The sequence below is a fragment of the Acipenser ruthenus genome, chromosome 12, assembly GCF_902713425.1.
Source record: "Acipenser ruthenus chromosome 12, fAciRut3.2 maternal haplotype, whole genome shotgun sequence".
In the NCBI taxonomy this organism is placed as follows: domain Eukaryota; kingdom Metazoa; phylum Chordata; class Actinopteri; order Acipenseriformes; family Acipenseridae; genus Acipenser; species Acipenser ruthenus.
The window spans coordinates 13267694-13286000 of NC_081200.1; the positions used below are offsets into that span (position 1 = coordinate 13267694).

Genomic DNA, 18307 nt, shown 5'->3' on the forward strand with positions numbered 1-18307 from the left:
TTTATTTTAAAACACTGAAACTCAAAATCAATTATTGTAAGGTGACATTGGTTTATGTTGGGAAATAATTTTATTTCCCAACAGGTATAGGCAGCTGGCTCTAATTTAACAATAATGAGGCCAACTGCCAAAACAATAAAACAATTACCAATTAATAATTAAACAATTAACACAAATTGAACTCTTTAGTTTGGCAGGGAGGCGTGTAACCCTGTCCCTGCCATAAAATACACATATTTAAACTTGCACAATATATCTATCTATCTATATATATATATATATATATATATATATATATATATATATATATATATATTATATATATATATATTATATATATATATATATATATATATATTATATATATATATATATATATATATATATATATATATATATATATATATATATAAAAATAAATAAATGAGAGGTCGGCATGTGTAGAAAATCTGGAACCGGGGACCCACCGTGGAAAATACCCAGATCTTTTTTGGGGTAATGATTAAAAAAACAAAACAAAAAAAAAACAAACACACACACACATATATTACTGTTAAGTGCATGAAACATATTTATATACTACATAGTACACATACATTTAGTCCCTTCAGATCTGAAGAGTATCTGTAACCTTTTTCAGTACTGGAAACATCGAAATAATATTATTATTATTATTATTATTATTATTATTATTATTATTATTATTATTAATAATAATAATAATAATAATAATAATAATAATAATAATAATGATAATACACATCTAAGTTTGAATACAGTTATGTTAAATTCGCTCATGCTGCAGGATTTTTTTGCAACATCTACTGGCCATATTCTGCTGTTGTTGTTAATGTAAATGTTGTACTTGTATTTATTCAGGCCGATGCAAGGGTTCCAGTAATGGAGGTTTTTTTTATTTTCTCAGTCGGAACACAGCGTAGTTTACACAAAACCAAAGTATATGCAAGGGTTATATCTTACTGCTCTTCCTGTTTATCCCTAACTTTATTGTTCACCGGCCTCTCTTTGGCAAACACAATAGTCCAAAACGAAACTTTAAAAAGGTGCAGTTCTCGAAATCCAAACTGATAAATAAACGTAAATATTTCAGTCTTCCATTAACATGGCATCCAAGCAAAGCATTGTGAGGAATGTTTCTCATATGGATTTCATTTTGTACTTTGCACCTACTCATTTTGGAGTGTGTATGTTTTTTTCGCAGTACATCTACTTCATTAAAAAAAAAAAAAATTATTTGTTATGGTTTTCAGTCTGTTTTCTGGGGTACACCACTCACAATACTTTAGTTATTTATTTATTTATTTATTTTATCTGTTTGGTTAGAAACTATATCTGTGCAATAACTGTAGATAAAGCATTCCGTATTGGAAGCCACACGGTTATTATTATTAATGGATAATTAAGAGTTATCACTGACAAAAGGATGTTGTTATGTTGTTTTCTTTCCGTTCCTGAGAAGAATAGTCGCCGCAGTTATTATTGAGGTGTACTTGCCACTAATGCAAAACTTGTTTTAAGGTTGTCTTTATTACATTTTCTTTAAATTCTCAAATTAATAATCAATACCCGGGTAGTAAAATGAGACTCGGTTCGGGTCAGGTAATTAGAACCCAACACACACACACACACACACACACACACACACACACTTCGGGATAAATTCACACATTTGGAACTAACACCAAGTGTTTCGCTTGTGGGAAACCACTTACCATCAAAAGGCTTGTCGAGCTGGACCCAGTCCTTGAAGACAAAATTGCAGTAGTCCTTCCCGTGCCAGAAGCGAGTGTTTCCTTGAAGCTCTCCAACTCCAGCCTGTAGATTTCCTATCGAGCCGCTGTCTGAACAACACAGCACACACATGGACTATTAGAACCAGCTCTCCACACCTCAGAGTATTACACCTGGTCTTGCGGCTGTTAGAACATGGGGGCTCTTGAAATGTGTACGAGTCCTGCATTTCTATCAGCTCACAGCTAGCTTCTCAAAAACAAACACATATTTTACAGACAGTAAAATATTGCTTGGCATGTGTTTGTCTAACATTTACCCCAAAAATGTGTGCTGCTATACAATTTCAATTAAAATAGTCCTAGACAAATCCTCAAGGCTTTAGTACACATTTATTTGAAATAGCAAAGCAGTAAGCAATACAGCAACACAAAATAATAAACTGGAAACCTAGGCGCAAACAGTTTCAGGCTTACAAATATTATATTCTTTTATGGAAATGAACAGTTTTAATTTCAAATGTATCTAGGCCAAGTGGCAATTCAACAATATATTCATTATATATATATATTAAAGAAATGCCTCATTAAAGGACTGTATACCGATACTAAAAGAACCTGGAAGAATAGGTTTCTATCAGTACCATGCTGTCTGAGCTCCTATCGTTCATAGCAGCTGGACAAGTTGCTAGCTGTGCTTATGTAGGTTTGTTAACCCTTCACAAACAAGCCATATGCAGTAAGTATGAGTTAAGCAATGCAGAGAGCACACTCGGTAAATGCATATTATATAGGAGGGATGGCCACCCCTTGTTTTGTATTGTACTGTACATAGCTTAGTATTCATACACCTTGTCACATAGCAAAGGGTGCACACACAGGTCTCACTTCCACTACAGTCAACATATTTTGTCAAAGCAACATGCAACATGCGAGAGCATCCATTGATATCCCAAGCAAGCCCACAAAACTGTACAGACTTATATCAGCAAAAACAGTACAGTGAGAGATGACTAAATCCCATAATGCCAATAGGTTTAGTATCTGCAAAACAAAGAGGGTGACCTTATTTTTTAGATTATTCCTTGAAATAGTGCTGTTAGTGAGTTAGTCATAAGGGTGAGTGTTAAAGAAGATTCTACTGGCTCTACTGGAGTAGCAACCTTTGCCAAAAATACTAGTTTATTACCATTTCTACCCTATTTCTACCCATTACTGTGTTCTATGAAAACTCATGAGCAGGTCTGCTTACACGTGAAACCTTTAGCTCTTTAAACACCTTATTGACCGGAACTAAAGGCAAGATTAGAATATATAGCGATTTTAAAAGGCCAGCGTCACTGCATTGCAGGAACGTATTGACCCGGAAGGTAAACAAGGTGGCAGCTGCAGGCAATAGAGTCAGCTGAAATCGTTTACCAAGGGGTCATGCATGATCGCATAAAGGGGCCGGAGAATTGTAAATCTTTTCCTTCGCTTTTGGTTTCAAAATAGACCTAGCAGGACCCGTGCACTGTGTATTAAGATTATCGTGAGTGTTTGTTTTGTTTGTCTTGTCTATAATTGTTACTTGTGTGTTTATAGACGGCTAACATGTTCCGGAGCTGTTGCTAAGAGCCAGCACTGAACCCGGAACAGCACTGCACTATTTGTCACTCTTTAAACTGTATCACCCACCACGAGCACTACAGCACGCACCCAGGACTGGTGACCGTGGTTGTATATTGTGGGAGAGATACTGTGTTTATTGTTTAGGGCTGCAATCCCTGTTACTGTTCTCCGTGTTTTACACATCATTGTGTATAACCAGAGTTTATTATTTGGTCACCAGACCTGGATTATAACAAAAATAAAATGACTATTTTTCCATACCGGATTACAAATCTCTGTTTATTCCTGCACTGCATCACCTCTGCACCTGTTCATAATCAGCAACCACTTTGCCACATTCCCATACTTAAGAATTCCTTAATTCTCATCTTTCATTTTTCACAGGGAGTATTTGTGAAGTGCAGGATTGATTAAGGAAGGCAGAATCTTATATTTCTACAAGAGTAATAACACATTTAGGGTTCTTCCCAGGCCTTTTCAGCCAGGTGGGCCGCCCGGCAAAGTGGCTGTCGCTGCCCAGCTGAAAAAACCTGAAAAACCATCTTGCAGGTGTTACTGTGCCTTTAACAATAAGAACTGATTGAGCTTCTAGCAGACTAGATCACTTGCACATTGCTGGGTGAAAAAAAATAAATCTTGGAACCACATGAGAGCTGTGTTACGTCTTTACACAAGGGACTGATTTTCTGTGTTAAGCACTTCAGAGGCTAAAACGTTAAAAATGACTGCTAAAAAAAATAACCAATTATTTTCAAAGCAAAAATACTGACAATGAATGCAGGGTTTTCAAAATAAGCCGGCGATCGGTAGTATAGTATTATAGTATAGTAAAGTATTAGGCGTACATAATAGCTATACATATGCACCAAAAAAAAAAAAAAAAGCGCTTTCATTTTTGTTGTGATATCGTAAAAATATGTACCCAGCTGCTTGTGAGAGATATTGGGGGTTCATGTTTAGAGGCTGTACGCCTTTAAGAAGAAAGGCATGATGGGAACACTTGTCAGCTGACATACAAATGCTTAAGTGCAGCGGTGCTGGATTATTACACTCCGGTTTCATGCATCAGTTATGATGGTGACCAAATGTGTACGAGTACTGATGTGTAAAAAAAAAATGTTAAGATGAGCAGTTGCATTAAAAAATGTAGAACAGCGAAAAACAAAAATAGACGTGCATCAACAAAATGCCCTGAACTTAACAAAGAAAACAATTTAAATGAAGCAATAAGCTCAATAATTAAGCTAAAAATGAAGCAAAAAGGTTACCTTTTTTTTTTTTGAGCTCCAATAAACCTATGTTATCTTTCCCCAGTCAAATCATAGTGCCTAAATAAGCACGATAATTTACCATAATAAAAAACAGTAATGAAAAAGACAAATGAAAATACAAAACATAAAAAAGCGCAACCAGATACAGTCAACGAAAGACAACACATTATTAAAATTATTTGTCGTATTATATGTTTAAGGTAAGGCAAGTTTATTTTTCTATTAAAAGTTCTCCCGGCTATAATGTTTTGCCGCCCAGTTGTACAGAATTCCTGGGGAGAATCCTGACATTATGTAAATGTCCATGAGGTTTTTAAGACAAGACACAAAACACTGTGTAAGACTGAATGCGACAAGCTCTACCAGATTCACACAGTCCCTGAAGAAGAAGAAAATAGCACTGCAAAGGAACAGGGATTCACTGCAGCCAATTCAGTGACTTTTCCTATAAACAAATGTATTTAAATGTGAACTAAAAGAAACTATCTAAGACACTTATTCTCCAGACCCTTAGAAGTCAGCTGTGGCCTGAACGCATCCAAAAGAACTACAGTTACAAATACTGCATTAAGGAAGTACGGTAAATTCTAAGCCTTAAAAAGAAAAACAAGAACAAATTACTTCTATTCCCTCTGAACACAGTTCAATGCACTAGATCCACCACTTCTGAAGTTCTGCTGAAAGTAGGTCTGCTGGACCTGCTCAATTAAAAAACTTTATAATGATGTTTCCTACGGGATTCCGTATCACCTCTCACTGTGACTTTGCTGAGACAACTGCAGTGTAGTGCACTGAAAGCCAAAGGACAGGAGGGAACACCAACGCTGGGAGCAGACGTGGTGATGTCACTCTGGAGATTTTCACTCACCATCCGGGGACTGAGAAAGCCCCTGTCTGGGTTCCCGGTGGAATATCTTCAGATGGGGCTTTTTACCTGGTATTAAATTCTCCTGACTTTTTGAATCCTGAAACCAACCTGCAGAGAGTTTATTTATTTCAAATCTGATCACTCACTGACATAGACGTCCCATATCTTTTATTCACGTGAAGGCCTACATCTAAATCCTTATACAGTACATTGCTAACTTGCTTTAAAGGTGTATATGAATGATGTGTTGACACCTGCCAATATTGTGTTTCTCTAATTTTGTGACAGTCATACACACACCAACTATAACTATACACACTACCTCTGTAACTAACTAATAAGCTGATAAACATGTGGTATCACAATATGCTTTTTTAAAAACACAATTTCTTACCTGCATTAGCTTAACATTCTTCCCAATAATTTTCAGGAAGACAAAATTATATAATTTTCAAATATTTTAAGTTTGAACCTACCAAGAAACTGTTCCTTTGTGCAGTTAACCCTAGGAATACATTTGAATTATTAATTAACAGCTTTTAAAATGTGCACAAAATATATTTTAAAAAAATGTAAATGCTTGGATCTTTATCACAGTTGTTGTTATTTTGTTCTTTGGTTATTTTTAAAATCTGCTATAAGAATGGCAATAGTATAATTGTTTCTTGTTAGTTTCACAAGGTCTCAAATTCCTATGAAATCCTCCCCCCCCCCCCCCTCCCAAAAAAAAAAACCAAACAAACAAACACACTATTGTCTTTGCACTACCTTTAAAACAGAGCCCTGGAAGTGAATGAACCGAGGAAACCACCAACTTCCATAATGTTGTAACAGCAATACAATAAAGGAGATAAGAAAGGAGTCTTTTATGCAGCCAATATGTTTAGTTGGTGCCAGGAAACTTTGACATCATTCATTTTCTATTCAAACTTGCTAAACTGCAGAAGATGTGTTAAATATTAAAATAGAAAAATAAATAAAAGCACAGCAGGTAAGTTAATTCAAACAACCAGCTCAGGCGAAATCCCAGGATAAAGTTTTGCAACCACAAAATATGAACTCCTGTTTTAGGTCAGAGCCATATACTTTATAACAGTACTTCTGTTATTAGAACATAATGACCTATATGGAATCCATTTAAAAGAAACAGTGTTTCACACTCACTCCAGGTCACATGCAGCTCATGATCTGACTCACTGTGTGTGTAGTTGCCAATAACAGGTCACGAGGACTTACTTCCTTCACTGCTGTCGATGCTGCTGATGCTGTCTCTGTGGTGTTTGTGAAGTTGTTTGTGGAGGCTGAACCTGGGGTATCTCCTTGAGCGACTGACTCCTTTCAATTTGAGTAAGTCTGCAACTTTCTCGTCGCCCCCGGTTTTCTGGTTGCTGCCATTGCTGTGAGGCATGCTCTCTTTTCCTGGACCTTTAGTGCTCTCGTCTGACAGCTGGTACATTAGGAGACAACACGTATGAGGAATGAGGTTTGTAACAGGTGGAGGATGGGAACAAACAGAAATTCACTGTTCCCAAGCAAGTGGCTTTGGTCCAAATTCAATTAACGCTTGTGGAAAATATTAATTAATGCATTAATTGTGCATTCTTTGTGACAGTGTGACCTGGACTGGATGGTTTGACAGTTCATTCCAGGGTCAGTTGGAAGTTGGCTATCCAGGAAGGGGGCGGAGCCATAATACCAGAAGTCATCGCCCTATTATTATTATTATTATTATTATTTATTTCTTGGCAGACGCCCTTATCCAGGGCGACTTACAATCGCAAGCAAATTACAGTAGGCGACGTGTCAGTCATGGATTGGAGGAGACATGATTGCACTTGCTACCGAAGGGGGCAGGACTGAAGGTATATCAAGGGATGTGGCCAAGTGATCTGTTCCTCTGTTATGGTTACAGACTGACCGTGAGGAGGAAAGAGTGTTTAGTGTTGAACTGTTTGTCTATTAATTGTTCTTGTTTGTCATTGTAGACGGCTAAGATCCGGGAGCTGTCGCTGTTAAGCCAGCATCAAACCTGGACCACTGTTAAGCACTTGTTTCACATTCACAACACCACTTGCACCCGGAGCGCTCACTATTGGACTGGTGATCGTGTAGGTGTTTTAAAGTGTGTGTTTATTATTATTATCATTTCGGGAGTGAACCCTGTGGTTTTACTGACTTTTCACATTGTTGTGTATAGTCAGTGTTATTATTTAAAAGCCATAAATAAAGCTTTGTTATTTACCACTGAACTGTTGTTGGACTGTTGTTTCTAGGCACTGCATCACCTCTACACTACAAACCACTTTGCCACCGGCCATAACAACTGTACAACTGTTTATTATTTTAGTTATTTATTTTTACCAAACAGTCTGAACCCATACACATCGCTAATCTAGTTCAGTACAAGTGCAGTATCAGGAATGTACTATATCTGTTAATATTCAATATGTTACCATGATCACATTTTGTTGTGTTATAATATAAGGGTCTCTTCAGGATAACACACTACTATTACAATGCTATTATATTCCTTAAGGGTGCTTACTAGGCAATTGGCAGTTGATATAGCTCGCGAGACGCTGCCCACATCTGTCAGTCTGTGTTCTTTGTCGTCCCATCTCCCGTAGGCCAGGTCGATCCCACCTACAAACGCGATGGATTGGTCGATAACAACCAGCTTCTCATGGTGGGCCCACAGATACACAGTGGAGGAGACATGGTCAGGGTGCCTCATTACCTTCAAACAGCAAGACAGATACTGATTAAACAATATCCCTCAGCACAGTGTAGCAAACTGGCATATGACATATACAGTATCACTGTATAAGTGCAGTTTTCCAAAACTAACATATGCTGCCTTCCTTTGTGATTCAGAAAGCAAACTGCATCAGCTGCTCAATACCGGCCTGTAACGAGACAGGTAATGAATTTAGACAAACGTTTCGACTAATGTTGTCAACGTACTTAAATCAGTTTAAGTTTTACCTCATGTTATGCAACTACTAAATGAACATCTTTTTATCTCAGCAGTGCACAGGACACATTCAAAATAACTTAATAAAAAAAATATTTAAAATACTATTTTAACTGTATGCAATAATGCAGCTTTTTCAGCATTTAACTAAGTACAGCCTGGGACCAATAGAACATAACCTGTACCCATTTTCCAGTAAATAAATAAATAAATAAATAAATAAAATAAAACCGTTCCTGGAAACACTTGAAACACAATCTATGAATTGTACACAATGTTTGCAGTTCAGAAGTTTACCTTGATGTTGGGATGAAGGTGCATTAGTGTCCTCTTGCTGTACCCACTGTTGATTCCCAAAGCCAGCTCCACCTCTTTGTACAGCATCACACAAATCTTCACACCTTGTTGCTAAAAAAGACAATACAAGGTAGGTCAAGTACAACAAATGCCTGTGCACAGCTTCAGAAATGCTGGAACAATGGTTCACAAGATATACTGTAGGGCCTCATTCACAAAACAGCAGTAAATGACCAGAATTACCGCGTGGCAAGGGGAAGTCACACCGCGTGCAAAAACGAACCACCGGTAGCTCGAATTCACTAATCTAATTATATGCACAAATAAAGCAAGCTAAGTGATTTATTTGCAAGTTGTTACAACGCGTGAGGGTTACACACACTGTATAATAGTATTGTAACGGCCCTGGCGATAGCATTGTCCTGGACAATGTGTTTATCTTGTCATTTGTTGGTTATGTCTTGTTTGATGTTATGTGTATTGTAAGGGTACGGGGCATGCCATTTGTTAGTGTGTGTGTGTGCGTGCGTATGGTATGTGTACGCGTATGGTGGGCTATAAGTAGGGGGGAGGGAGAAGGCGCGCAGACTTAAGAGTGAGTGGTTGTGCATGACTGCGAGGGACAACGTAATAGGCTGAAAGTCTGGTCTGTGAAGCAGCAGAAAGAATCCCGAAGAAGTCTGGAGTGTGCAGCGAAGAAGGAAGTGTGAGAGAGTAGAGAGAGCAGGAACAACAAAGAGAGAAAGTGAGCTCCCTTTCAAGTCGAAGACGACCACCAACATTAAGTATGGGATATTTCCTGCCCTAGAGGTAGGTAATACTGAGCTCTCTATATCAGAGCTGCCGAAGGCCCCTTCCTGTGATGACGCACTCGGTCCCGCCTACCGAGGGTACAAAACCGTCACTCACCAGAAGATCTCCCTCTTTTTCCTTCTCAAGATGGCAAGGTAGGACCTCTGTGTCTAGACTGAGCGTGTTGATAGGAAGAGCCCTCGAGTCGATTCGGGTCAGCTATTTCCCTAGCATTCGTGCTGAAAGCTGGCTTGCTGCTTTCCTGGAATCAACGACTCTTGAAAAAAGACCAAGTTCTTTTATCTGTCGTATGTGAGCAGCTGTCTGTGCAGTCACCCGCGAGTGAGTTGTCTTTTCCTGAGAGTTACACAAGTATCCTCCTCAGGGCCAGGCCTGGCCGTATCCCCGCTGTCGAGTGCCCCAGCCACGCTCCCTTCCTCTGGGCTAGGTACTGCCGTATCCCCGTCCAAGCGGAGCTGCCGGCCGAACCTGACCGCTGCAGTGAGTCGGTTCGTGTGCGTTCGGTGTACTCTCTCTCACTTTCCTTCCTTCTTATAAAAACTGTTAAATTTTTGCTGAAGAACTTCACCCACCACGGCTTTGGCCTTTGTCCCCCCCTGGTATACGCTCCGCGCTGACCAGGTGTGTGTGTTGACCATGCGGTCTGGGTACGCACTTTGCGTAGCGTCCTCTCCGGTGCTGCGGTACCGCGGTGCACGCATAGCCTGATTCTCTTTTGGATGCATGCTGCGTATTATCCAACGCCAACGTAGGAGTATAGTGTAACACGGTACTTGGTGTCTCCCCAGTACGCAGTATACGCAGAGCGATATTCGCAGCGCACATAGCGCGCAGGTGCTCGTTACTCCTTCCTAGTCAAGTTACGCACAGAGTGCAGGGTACGCAGTCTACGCTCCCACTGCTCAAGGCGTCTGGAACGTTCGACGAGGCAAGCAGTGCTGTGCATGTTGCTCTCGTTGCATAGGCACTGCGCCACTAGCGCATACCTCGTGGTGCCGCACGGTAAACAGTGCAGGCGTAGTCTGTTACGCACTAGTCCCCATAAATAAAAAAAAAAAAGGGGAACTATGCACATGAACAGACCCATGCTGGTCCACATCCGTCAGAGTGGCGTCTCCACCCTCACACGGTGGAGCGCATTTGGGAACAGTTCGGGATGGCGCAGGTCGATCTATTTATTTCGGCGGAGACGACACATTGCCCTCTATGGTACTCCCTCCATTGCTTAGGCGGTCCACTCGGCATAGACGCCCTAGCGCACGTTTGGCCGAAAGCGTTTTTGTATGTCTTTCCTCCTATACCATTGCTCCCGGCTTTTCTGGAGAAAGTCCGGTCAGAGAAAGCATCCAGGTGGCCCAGGAGAATATGGTTTGCGACCCTGTGCCAGCTGCTCTACGGCCAGTCTTGGGAGATCCCGCTTTGTCTGGATCTCCTCACTCAGGCACAGGGCTCCTTTTGGGACCCGGAGCCAGGCAGGTTCCAGTTGTGGGTCTGGCCCCTGAAAGGGACCGCTGGTTAGCCCTAGGGCTGTCAGACGCGGTTGTGAGCACCATGCAGAATGCTAGGGCAAACTCCACTAGGTCGGTGTATACCTACAAGTGGAAGTGTTTTCAAGCCTGGTGTCTGGCTAGGAGCCATGACCCCGTTACTTGCCCGATGCCAGTTATATTGCAGTTCCTGCAGGAATTGCTTGACGCTGGAAGGTCCCCTTCCACGATAAAAGTGTATCTGGCAGCTATATCTGCTTGTCATGCCCCCGTAGATTCTATGTCCCCAGGTGCGAATTTTTTGGCTACGCGCTTTCTTAAAGGCGCACAGAGATTACATCCTCCTAGGAGGACTGTTCTTCCCGAGTGGAGATTTAACATTGTACTGGAGGCTCTTACAAATCCCCGTTTCAGCCTTTAGACTCCATAGAGCTGAAGTACCTGTCTATGAAGACAGCCTTCCTTTTAGCTATCACCTCTGCTAAGCGGATCAGTGAGCTGCAGGCGCTGTCTGTGCACAGCTCCTGCATGCATGTGTGGGAGGATGGAAGCAGAGTTTTGCTGCGCACCAACCCCGCTTTCCTCCCCAAGGTGATCACAGCTTTTCATATTAACCAACCTGTGGAACTGGAGTCTTTTCATCCACCTCCATTTACTTCATCGGAGGATGAGAGGCTAAACTTCCTCTGCCCAGTGTGGGCATTGAGGTATTATGTACTTAAGACGAAAGCTTTGCATAAATCGGACCAGCTTTTTGTTTGTTATGGTACACAGACTATTGGACAGCCCCTCTCTAAGCAGCGTCTGTCACACTGGATTGCGGACACGGTGTCGACTGCATATAATGGTGCTGGTTTAGCCCCACCTGGTAGAGTAGCTGCGCATTCGACAAGAGGGTTAGCTACATCTTGGGCCCTTTTTAAGGGCGCTTCGATGTCTGATATTTGTACTGTGGCTAGCTGGGCTACGCCGCATACTTTCACCAGATTCTACCGCATTAATGTGGGTGTAAGTTCACACCATCCCTCATATGCTGCCGTTCCTTCTCCCTCGCGATGGCTCTGGTATACATTATTCCATACTTAATGTTGGTGGTCGTCTTCGACTTGAAAGGGAACGTTAGGTTACCTACCGTAACCCTGGTTCCCTGAAAGAGAAGAGACCACCAACCATTAGGTCGCTTCGGTCGCCCTCACGGGTTCGGTGGAAAAAGAGGGAGATCTTCCGGTGAGGGACGGTTTTGTACCCTCAGTAGGCGGGACCGAGTGCGTCATCACAGGAAGGGGCCTTTGGCAGCTCTGATATAGAGAGCTCAGTATTACCTACCTCTAGGGCAGGGAATATCCCATACTTAATGTTGGTGGTCGTCTTCTCTTTCAGGGAACCAGGGTTACGGTAGGTAACCTAACAATTCAATTAATAAACGACAAGTTTGGAATCCCATCTGGTCTTCCCGAGTCCTGTTTCACTTGCAGACAAGTACGAAAAGAGAAGTACGGTTCTGAGTTTGTCACAATGACAGTGACCAAGGAGGAGCAATCTAAAATTTACAGTCCTGGAGCTAAATGTATTAGCAGAAGAAGTGGTGGGGAATTATGAAAGGCTTTTTGGTGCTGAATCAGTGAGAACATTAAATTCTCCACAAGCGTCTTAATGATATCATGACCTACTACTATTGTGTGGAGTCAAGATGCAGTGTCTCTACTGAGTAAGCAGTAAGTTCCTCTGAATTAGCAGATGTAAAGCTCTGTGGGATGAAAATAATAAACAAAACACAGTTGCCTTGATCATCAGTGTCCTTGTCGCACACAATGCAAACAGACTCAGAATTGTTCATTTTGCCATTTAAATATTCTTTGTGTGCTGCAGTGTGTCACTGTTAGGCACGGCTCCACAATTCTTCATTAAAAAACTTTGTAATATTTCATTAACCAGCCATTGTATTGGTATGTTCTCTGCACAAAGACTTCCACTAATTCAAACGTATTGACATTACGTGTTTCTCCACTTTCTGTGCTCTTTTTAAACAATCCTGTGATTGTGACCTGCTTGTTCGGTAATTGTTTACCCTGAACTTCAAGTTTGATTTCCTTGTTTTTGTGTACTGCGCTGTCAAGAAGCTGGTCAATGGTACGTTGTCTTAGATGATCAAAAGACAAACTACAAGTTGAGCAAAACAGAATCCTACCATCTGCATGCAACGTCCCCTTTTCGTAACTCTTCTGTTGAAATTCATTTAGCTTTTTTTGATTTGTCATCGGTATGCATTTTTAATGTTAATCATACACTGCAAGCTATAAACCAACAACATCTAAACAACCATTTTAAACTTCCCGCCTCATTCACCAATCATGAAGCTGGTATTTGTTTGACCCTGTTGCTGTAGTAACCAAATGCACGGCACTGATACTGGACCGTGTACAGCTACTGTAGAGCTGCTTCTTGACAAAAGTATGAAATGAACACGGAAGCTGAAGAGTAATGTAAAATACTGTAAGGAAAATTAAAATGCATTATTTCACGGTAGGCAGTCAAATACACGATTTCTGTGAAATTCATATCGCGAATTTTCCAGGACCCTACATTGTGCTCAATCGGTACCTAGTTATTACCTGCTCCTCACACAGCCCTAGCTCTCCTGTGCAGCTCTTCTGCTGGTTCTATGACACCGCCTGGTTTCAATAAGCGGTACTTTTAACACACCCTGAGGCACCTAGTAAAGTTAGCACCCTTAAGTGAATATGGTTGACATATCAAATATGTCCATTGCGGTATTTTGTGACGTAATTTGCATACATTTCCAAACATTAACATTATTCATTATATTTAAATGACTCAAACGCGGTACTTTTTCCACGCACATTTTTCCAAGCGCTGGGTTGCCTGCAGCTGGTTAGTGAATGCAGCAGATGTACAAAGCAGGCAGTGAAGGGGCTTACTGCAAGCAAAACATGTTACCGCTGTTTAGTGAATGAGGCCCATAGTCTTTAGAAGCTCAGTCAATTGGGTGCCAGTACTGTGAGATATAACCACATTTGATACGCTCCATAAGTTTGACCAAAATTATAGTTTTGACCAAGTTAGAAAGAAAGTGTGACTGATGTACAGTGGCTAAATATAAATAAGTCATTTAAACATATGTTTTGAAGAACAATTTAGTGGACTTGAAGTCCACGAAATTGTTATTAATTAAAATATATCATGTAATTTAACAATATAGTCTACCATTAATGATAATTTGATCTTACACGTCATAAAAACGTAGTCCATCAAAAGACTGCAACATGTTTAATGATACATAATGACCTTTAAAATACAAGGCATTGAGGAGATTTTGTTCCGCTGGACTGTGATTTAGCTGCTTCTTCTATCATTCTGCAATCTATTACAGGGCAAAGTGAAGTAAACTGCTGATGTAAAACTGCAAGTCTGCCAAACAAAATAGGGGCTTCCAATGAGAACCTTGTCCTACTTACAGCTTTGCGTTTAAGAATGTAATCTAACCTCCAGCGGTTCCCCTCTACAACTGGTCTCTTGAGAAAAATCTCTGGACTCAGCCTGCAAAGATAAATACAAATTACTGAATAAGTAAATACAGACATATCATTTTAACACCTGTAGTGCACCAGTGCTAGCCACAAATCTTGCTCAATGACTGGCAACAATATTTATAAAAAAAAATAAAATAACGAGTCATTTTTCATTATTTCCCTTTTTTCAAATGACTGTTTTTGTCATGCTTTACCACACTTGTGTGAATTACCTTCATTCCACTATGCATTTACAGGGGGAAGTGTTTCATGCGTAAAGGGAATTTGTACCCTAGGCCTGCGAAACCACAACAAAACTCCATTTACTTCTCAGAACCCAAGAAAGAATTATATTTTATTGAAAAAGTAGACATGATTGTGGGACACAGCAGCTTTAATTTCAGATAAAAAGCAAATCTAATGAGTAAAAATGATCTAGACATAGATTTATTTGCATTGTGTTTAACTATGCAAATCTCCAGTTAGATATAAAAATATCAATAACTTCCTTATCTTAATTGTTAGCATTGCCTGTTGAAAATTATAACTTTTTTTTTTTTATTGCAAATATCTGAGCGTTTGTAACCATAGACAGGAACTTCTTAATAAATCTGAAACAAAAACACATTGGAAATGTGAAAAAATGGCAAGTTATCAAAAGTGCCCAGCCATTTAAAGTGGAGATATCAAAAACACAAGCCAAGTCTGAAGAAACCATTGGGGCAACCTTGCACAGCACAAAGCAAATAGGCACAACTGTCAAACTGATTGCCCCAATTGTTTCTACTAACTTGGCTTGTGTTTTTCATGCAAGTTCAATACACTTTTATTGTGCCTGAAAAACACAAGCCAATTTAGTGAACTGAACAGACAACAAGTCCTGCAACAAAGCAATTATCCGGGTCATTACAATATATTTTTAAATTTGAAAGTAAAAATAATGACCTTTATGTACAAAAATCTTCACTAAATATATAATTGAACAAGTATTTATTTCGTTTCATACAGTATTAAATGGCAGTGTTTATAGCTGATTGTGAAAAATAAATAAATAAATATCAAGATATATAGAGAAAGAAAAAAATGTCTATGTATTGATTTATGTATTCATTTATTTCAATATTTATGAATGTATTTATTTACATATGTTTTCCCTGGTATATTTCCATGTTGACAAAACAAGTTAATTGTCACTAAACTCAGATGTCCTGTAATATACATATGCATAAATGTGCCTGGGGTCTGCAAAGTTTTACCCACGAGTGTTGGGAACTACAAATTAAAAAAGTGAAATTGTGATTTTGGCTGATTTACTTTTGCTGCGTCAATACCCTTTAAACACGTAAACTATCCTTGCTGTACAGAGTCTCTGGAGGGTCTCACTGATAACTTGGCGCAAGGAAGTACAGTTCCTCTCAATATTTCTCTGCCACCTGAAGCAGTGTCCCCTGGTCCGTAAACAAACACCTTCATTCTGTTTCATCTTTGTTTATTTTATTCACTTCAGTGCAAGCTCTGTAATATGTCAAAGACCATACCGTAGGAAGCTGTTAAATGATAAGGGTGTCTGCTAAGAAATAAATAATAATAATAATAATAATAACAACTGTAACGTATTACTTACCACCAGTCGGTGATGAAGATTTCTTCTGTGGCTTCTTCTAGTGCATCTGCCACATCTTGCATGTAAATACTTGAATTGACATACCTGGAAAACAAATTGAGACAAACTAAGCCCTGGAGTCTTGCTGTTCACCTTCAATCCCTACTAAAATGTAAACGTAACAATATTATACTAGAAATGACTCCATCATTCCAGTAAGTTCATGTTTTCCTTCTCTAGCAATTCTGCACAGGTTTAATATTTCAATGACCTCTGTAGTGGCCTGGATTTTAATTTCTTTTCATCACAATTGGAATCACTTTAGTGGTATCGTACTATCCCCCACTGTACATCAGTCACAAAACCACCATGCAATTCAGCTTGAAAGTCGGAGCTGGATGGCAGAGATAGATCAGGAATGAGGAGCTGTGAGGACACCATTGTCCTTCCCTTTCCATGAAGCATCTAAATTCACAAAATGAAAATGTACCATTTTGTCAGAGTGTTTTCTTGTTCTCTTGCAAAGGACCCAAATCTGTGATCTTGCAAAAAGGCTTTGCCATGTTTTTTAACATGATCTTCAAGGGCCTGACCCCACCACCGGGCATGACGATAGCTGGCACACTTCACAATCAACGATCTGGGTTAAGAAAATAGAAATGTGTGCATGACATTGTTTTTGTTGTTTAATTTAGCCTTCAGTATCCTGTATCATACAGTAAAACCAAAAAGTTCTACGTAATTTCTGCTTGGCATTAAATATATCTGTATAGCACATTAGTATCAGCTTACTATAAATACTTCTTAAACTTGAATAGCATTTACAGACACTGGTGTACTACCTAACTACTGCTAATAGATTATTTAGATTACTAGTTGGCTTTAGAAACAGTAGTAATTAAACTTGGTACTAAGTCCTTGACCATGAAAACGGTCTTTAAAAGTAAAGTGGTAGTAGCTTAACAGCGAAGGCTTTTATAGGCCTGAATATTAGTATTTTTCTAACAATATTAGTCAATTTCAAGATTAATTTTAATGCAGTGCTATTGTATTCAGTGTCATTTAAAAAAGGCACAACCATCAACCACCTATTTTTGTAGTCAATTCTGGAATCCAATCAACCGCTTCTTATAAGTTGTAATTGCTTGGATTTGAAATTATAAATGTGTAATGAATCCTTGTATTAGGTCACAACTGGGGGAAGAAAATCACTTTTTACCTGGACAGACTGTCAATGCGAACTCCGTGTTTAGTCTCTGTGTCCTTGAGGCCCATCTTTATACAAAACTCCTTATCCACCAGCATGACAAATGAAATGGCTCCCGAGTCTGGTTTCATGTACATTATGAATGAGTCTTTAACAACTAACCACCTGAAAATGCAGTTCACCCTTTGCATCATTATATGTCATATAATCCGTAGCTTATTTAGTTGTGAAGGTCTATTACAAAACAGTAACAATAACAATTGTACTATTCAATGAAAAATACATTCCTCTGGAGACAAACTGATAAATGCTAAGATATGTGGGTTGTACTACAAATGCTTATACTACAATACAGGTGACATTGGTTGGCAGGTGCGTCTTCATCGCCCAAGCATTTATGTTTCACAAGAAGTCTAAAAGTGATGACTTTTTGAGCTGTTCTGGAGAACTTTACTGCACATCCTCCAAACCCCTAAAAGAATAATATGCTGTAATTCCAGGCAATAAGATGAATACTGTAGGTAGTAGAAGCCATGTGCAATACAATCTTTAATCTTTTAGTAAGTGCCAATGCTTATTATCCTCTGCATTTTTGGGGCTTTGTTTAGATGGAAAACAAATCTGAAACCTTTTGTAAGTTCACTGCACTGTGTGAGGCCTGTAGTTCCCATAAAGCCTGGCCCCCAGATGACTGAACCACTGTTCACCGAATATAGTCAAGAAATATTCATAAACTTTTAATTATGCCCAAAAACACACACAAACACACACAAACATACAGACCTTTTGGACCAGCGGTAACAGATTTCACTCCGACCACAACAGTTCAGGCCAGGGATCCGGTGACCCCCTGAGCGCTTCATTATCATCCCCTCCCTGGAAATATATATATAAA

The 18307-nt window shown here is 39.6% G+C and overlaps 1 protein-coding gene across 3 annotated transcripts in view; it reads right to left on the minus strand.

The window, feature by feature from the left end:
• LOC117417330 (phospholipase D1-like) overlaps window positions 1–18307 on the minus strand; it is a 72748-nt gene that overhangs the window by 21126 nt on the left and 33315 nt on the right. For 2 of the 3 annotated variants that reach the window (XM_034029397.3, XM_034029398.3), the window contains exons 8-17: window positions 18196–18288; window positions 17425–17577; window positions 16696–16845; window positions 16227–16310; window positions 14549–14630; window positions 8773–8883; window positions 8047–8238; window positions 6738–6948; window positions 5502–5609; window positions 1734–1862 (exon numbers count right to left, since the gene is read on the minus strand). In XM_034029397.3, coding sequence (XP_033885288.3) covers window positions 1734–1862; window positions 5502–5609; window positions 6738–6948; window positions 8047–8238; window positions 8773–8883; window positions 14549–14630; window positions 16227–16310; window positions 16696–16845; window positions 17425–17577; window positions 18196–18288 — 1313 coding nt within the window. The remainder of the gene's footprint in view (window positions 1–1733; window positions 1863–5501; window positions 5610–6737; window positions 6949–8046; window positions 8239–8772; window positions 8884–14548; window positions 14631–16226; window positions 16311–16695; window positions 16846–17424; window positions 17578–18195; window positions 18289–18307) is intronic. The other variant, XM_034029399.3, reaches the window with a different exon arrangement.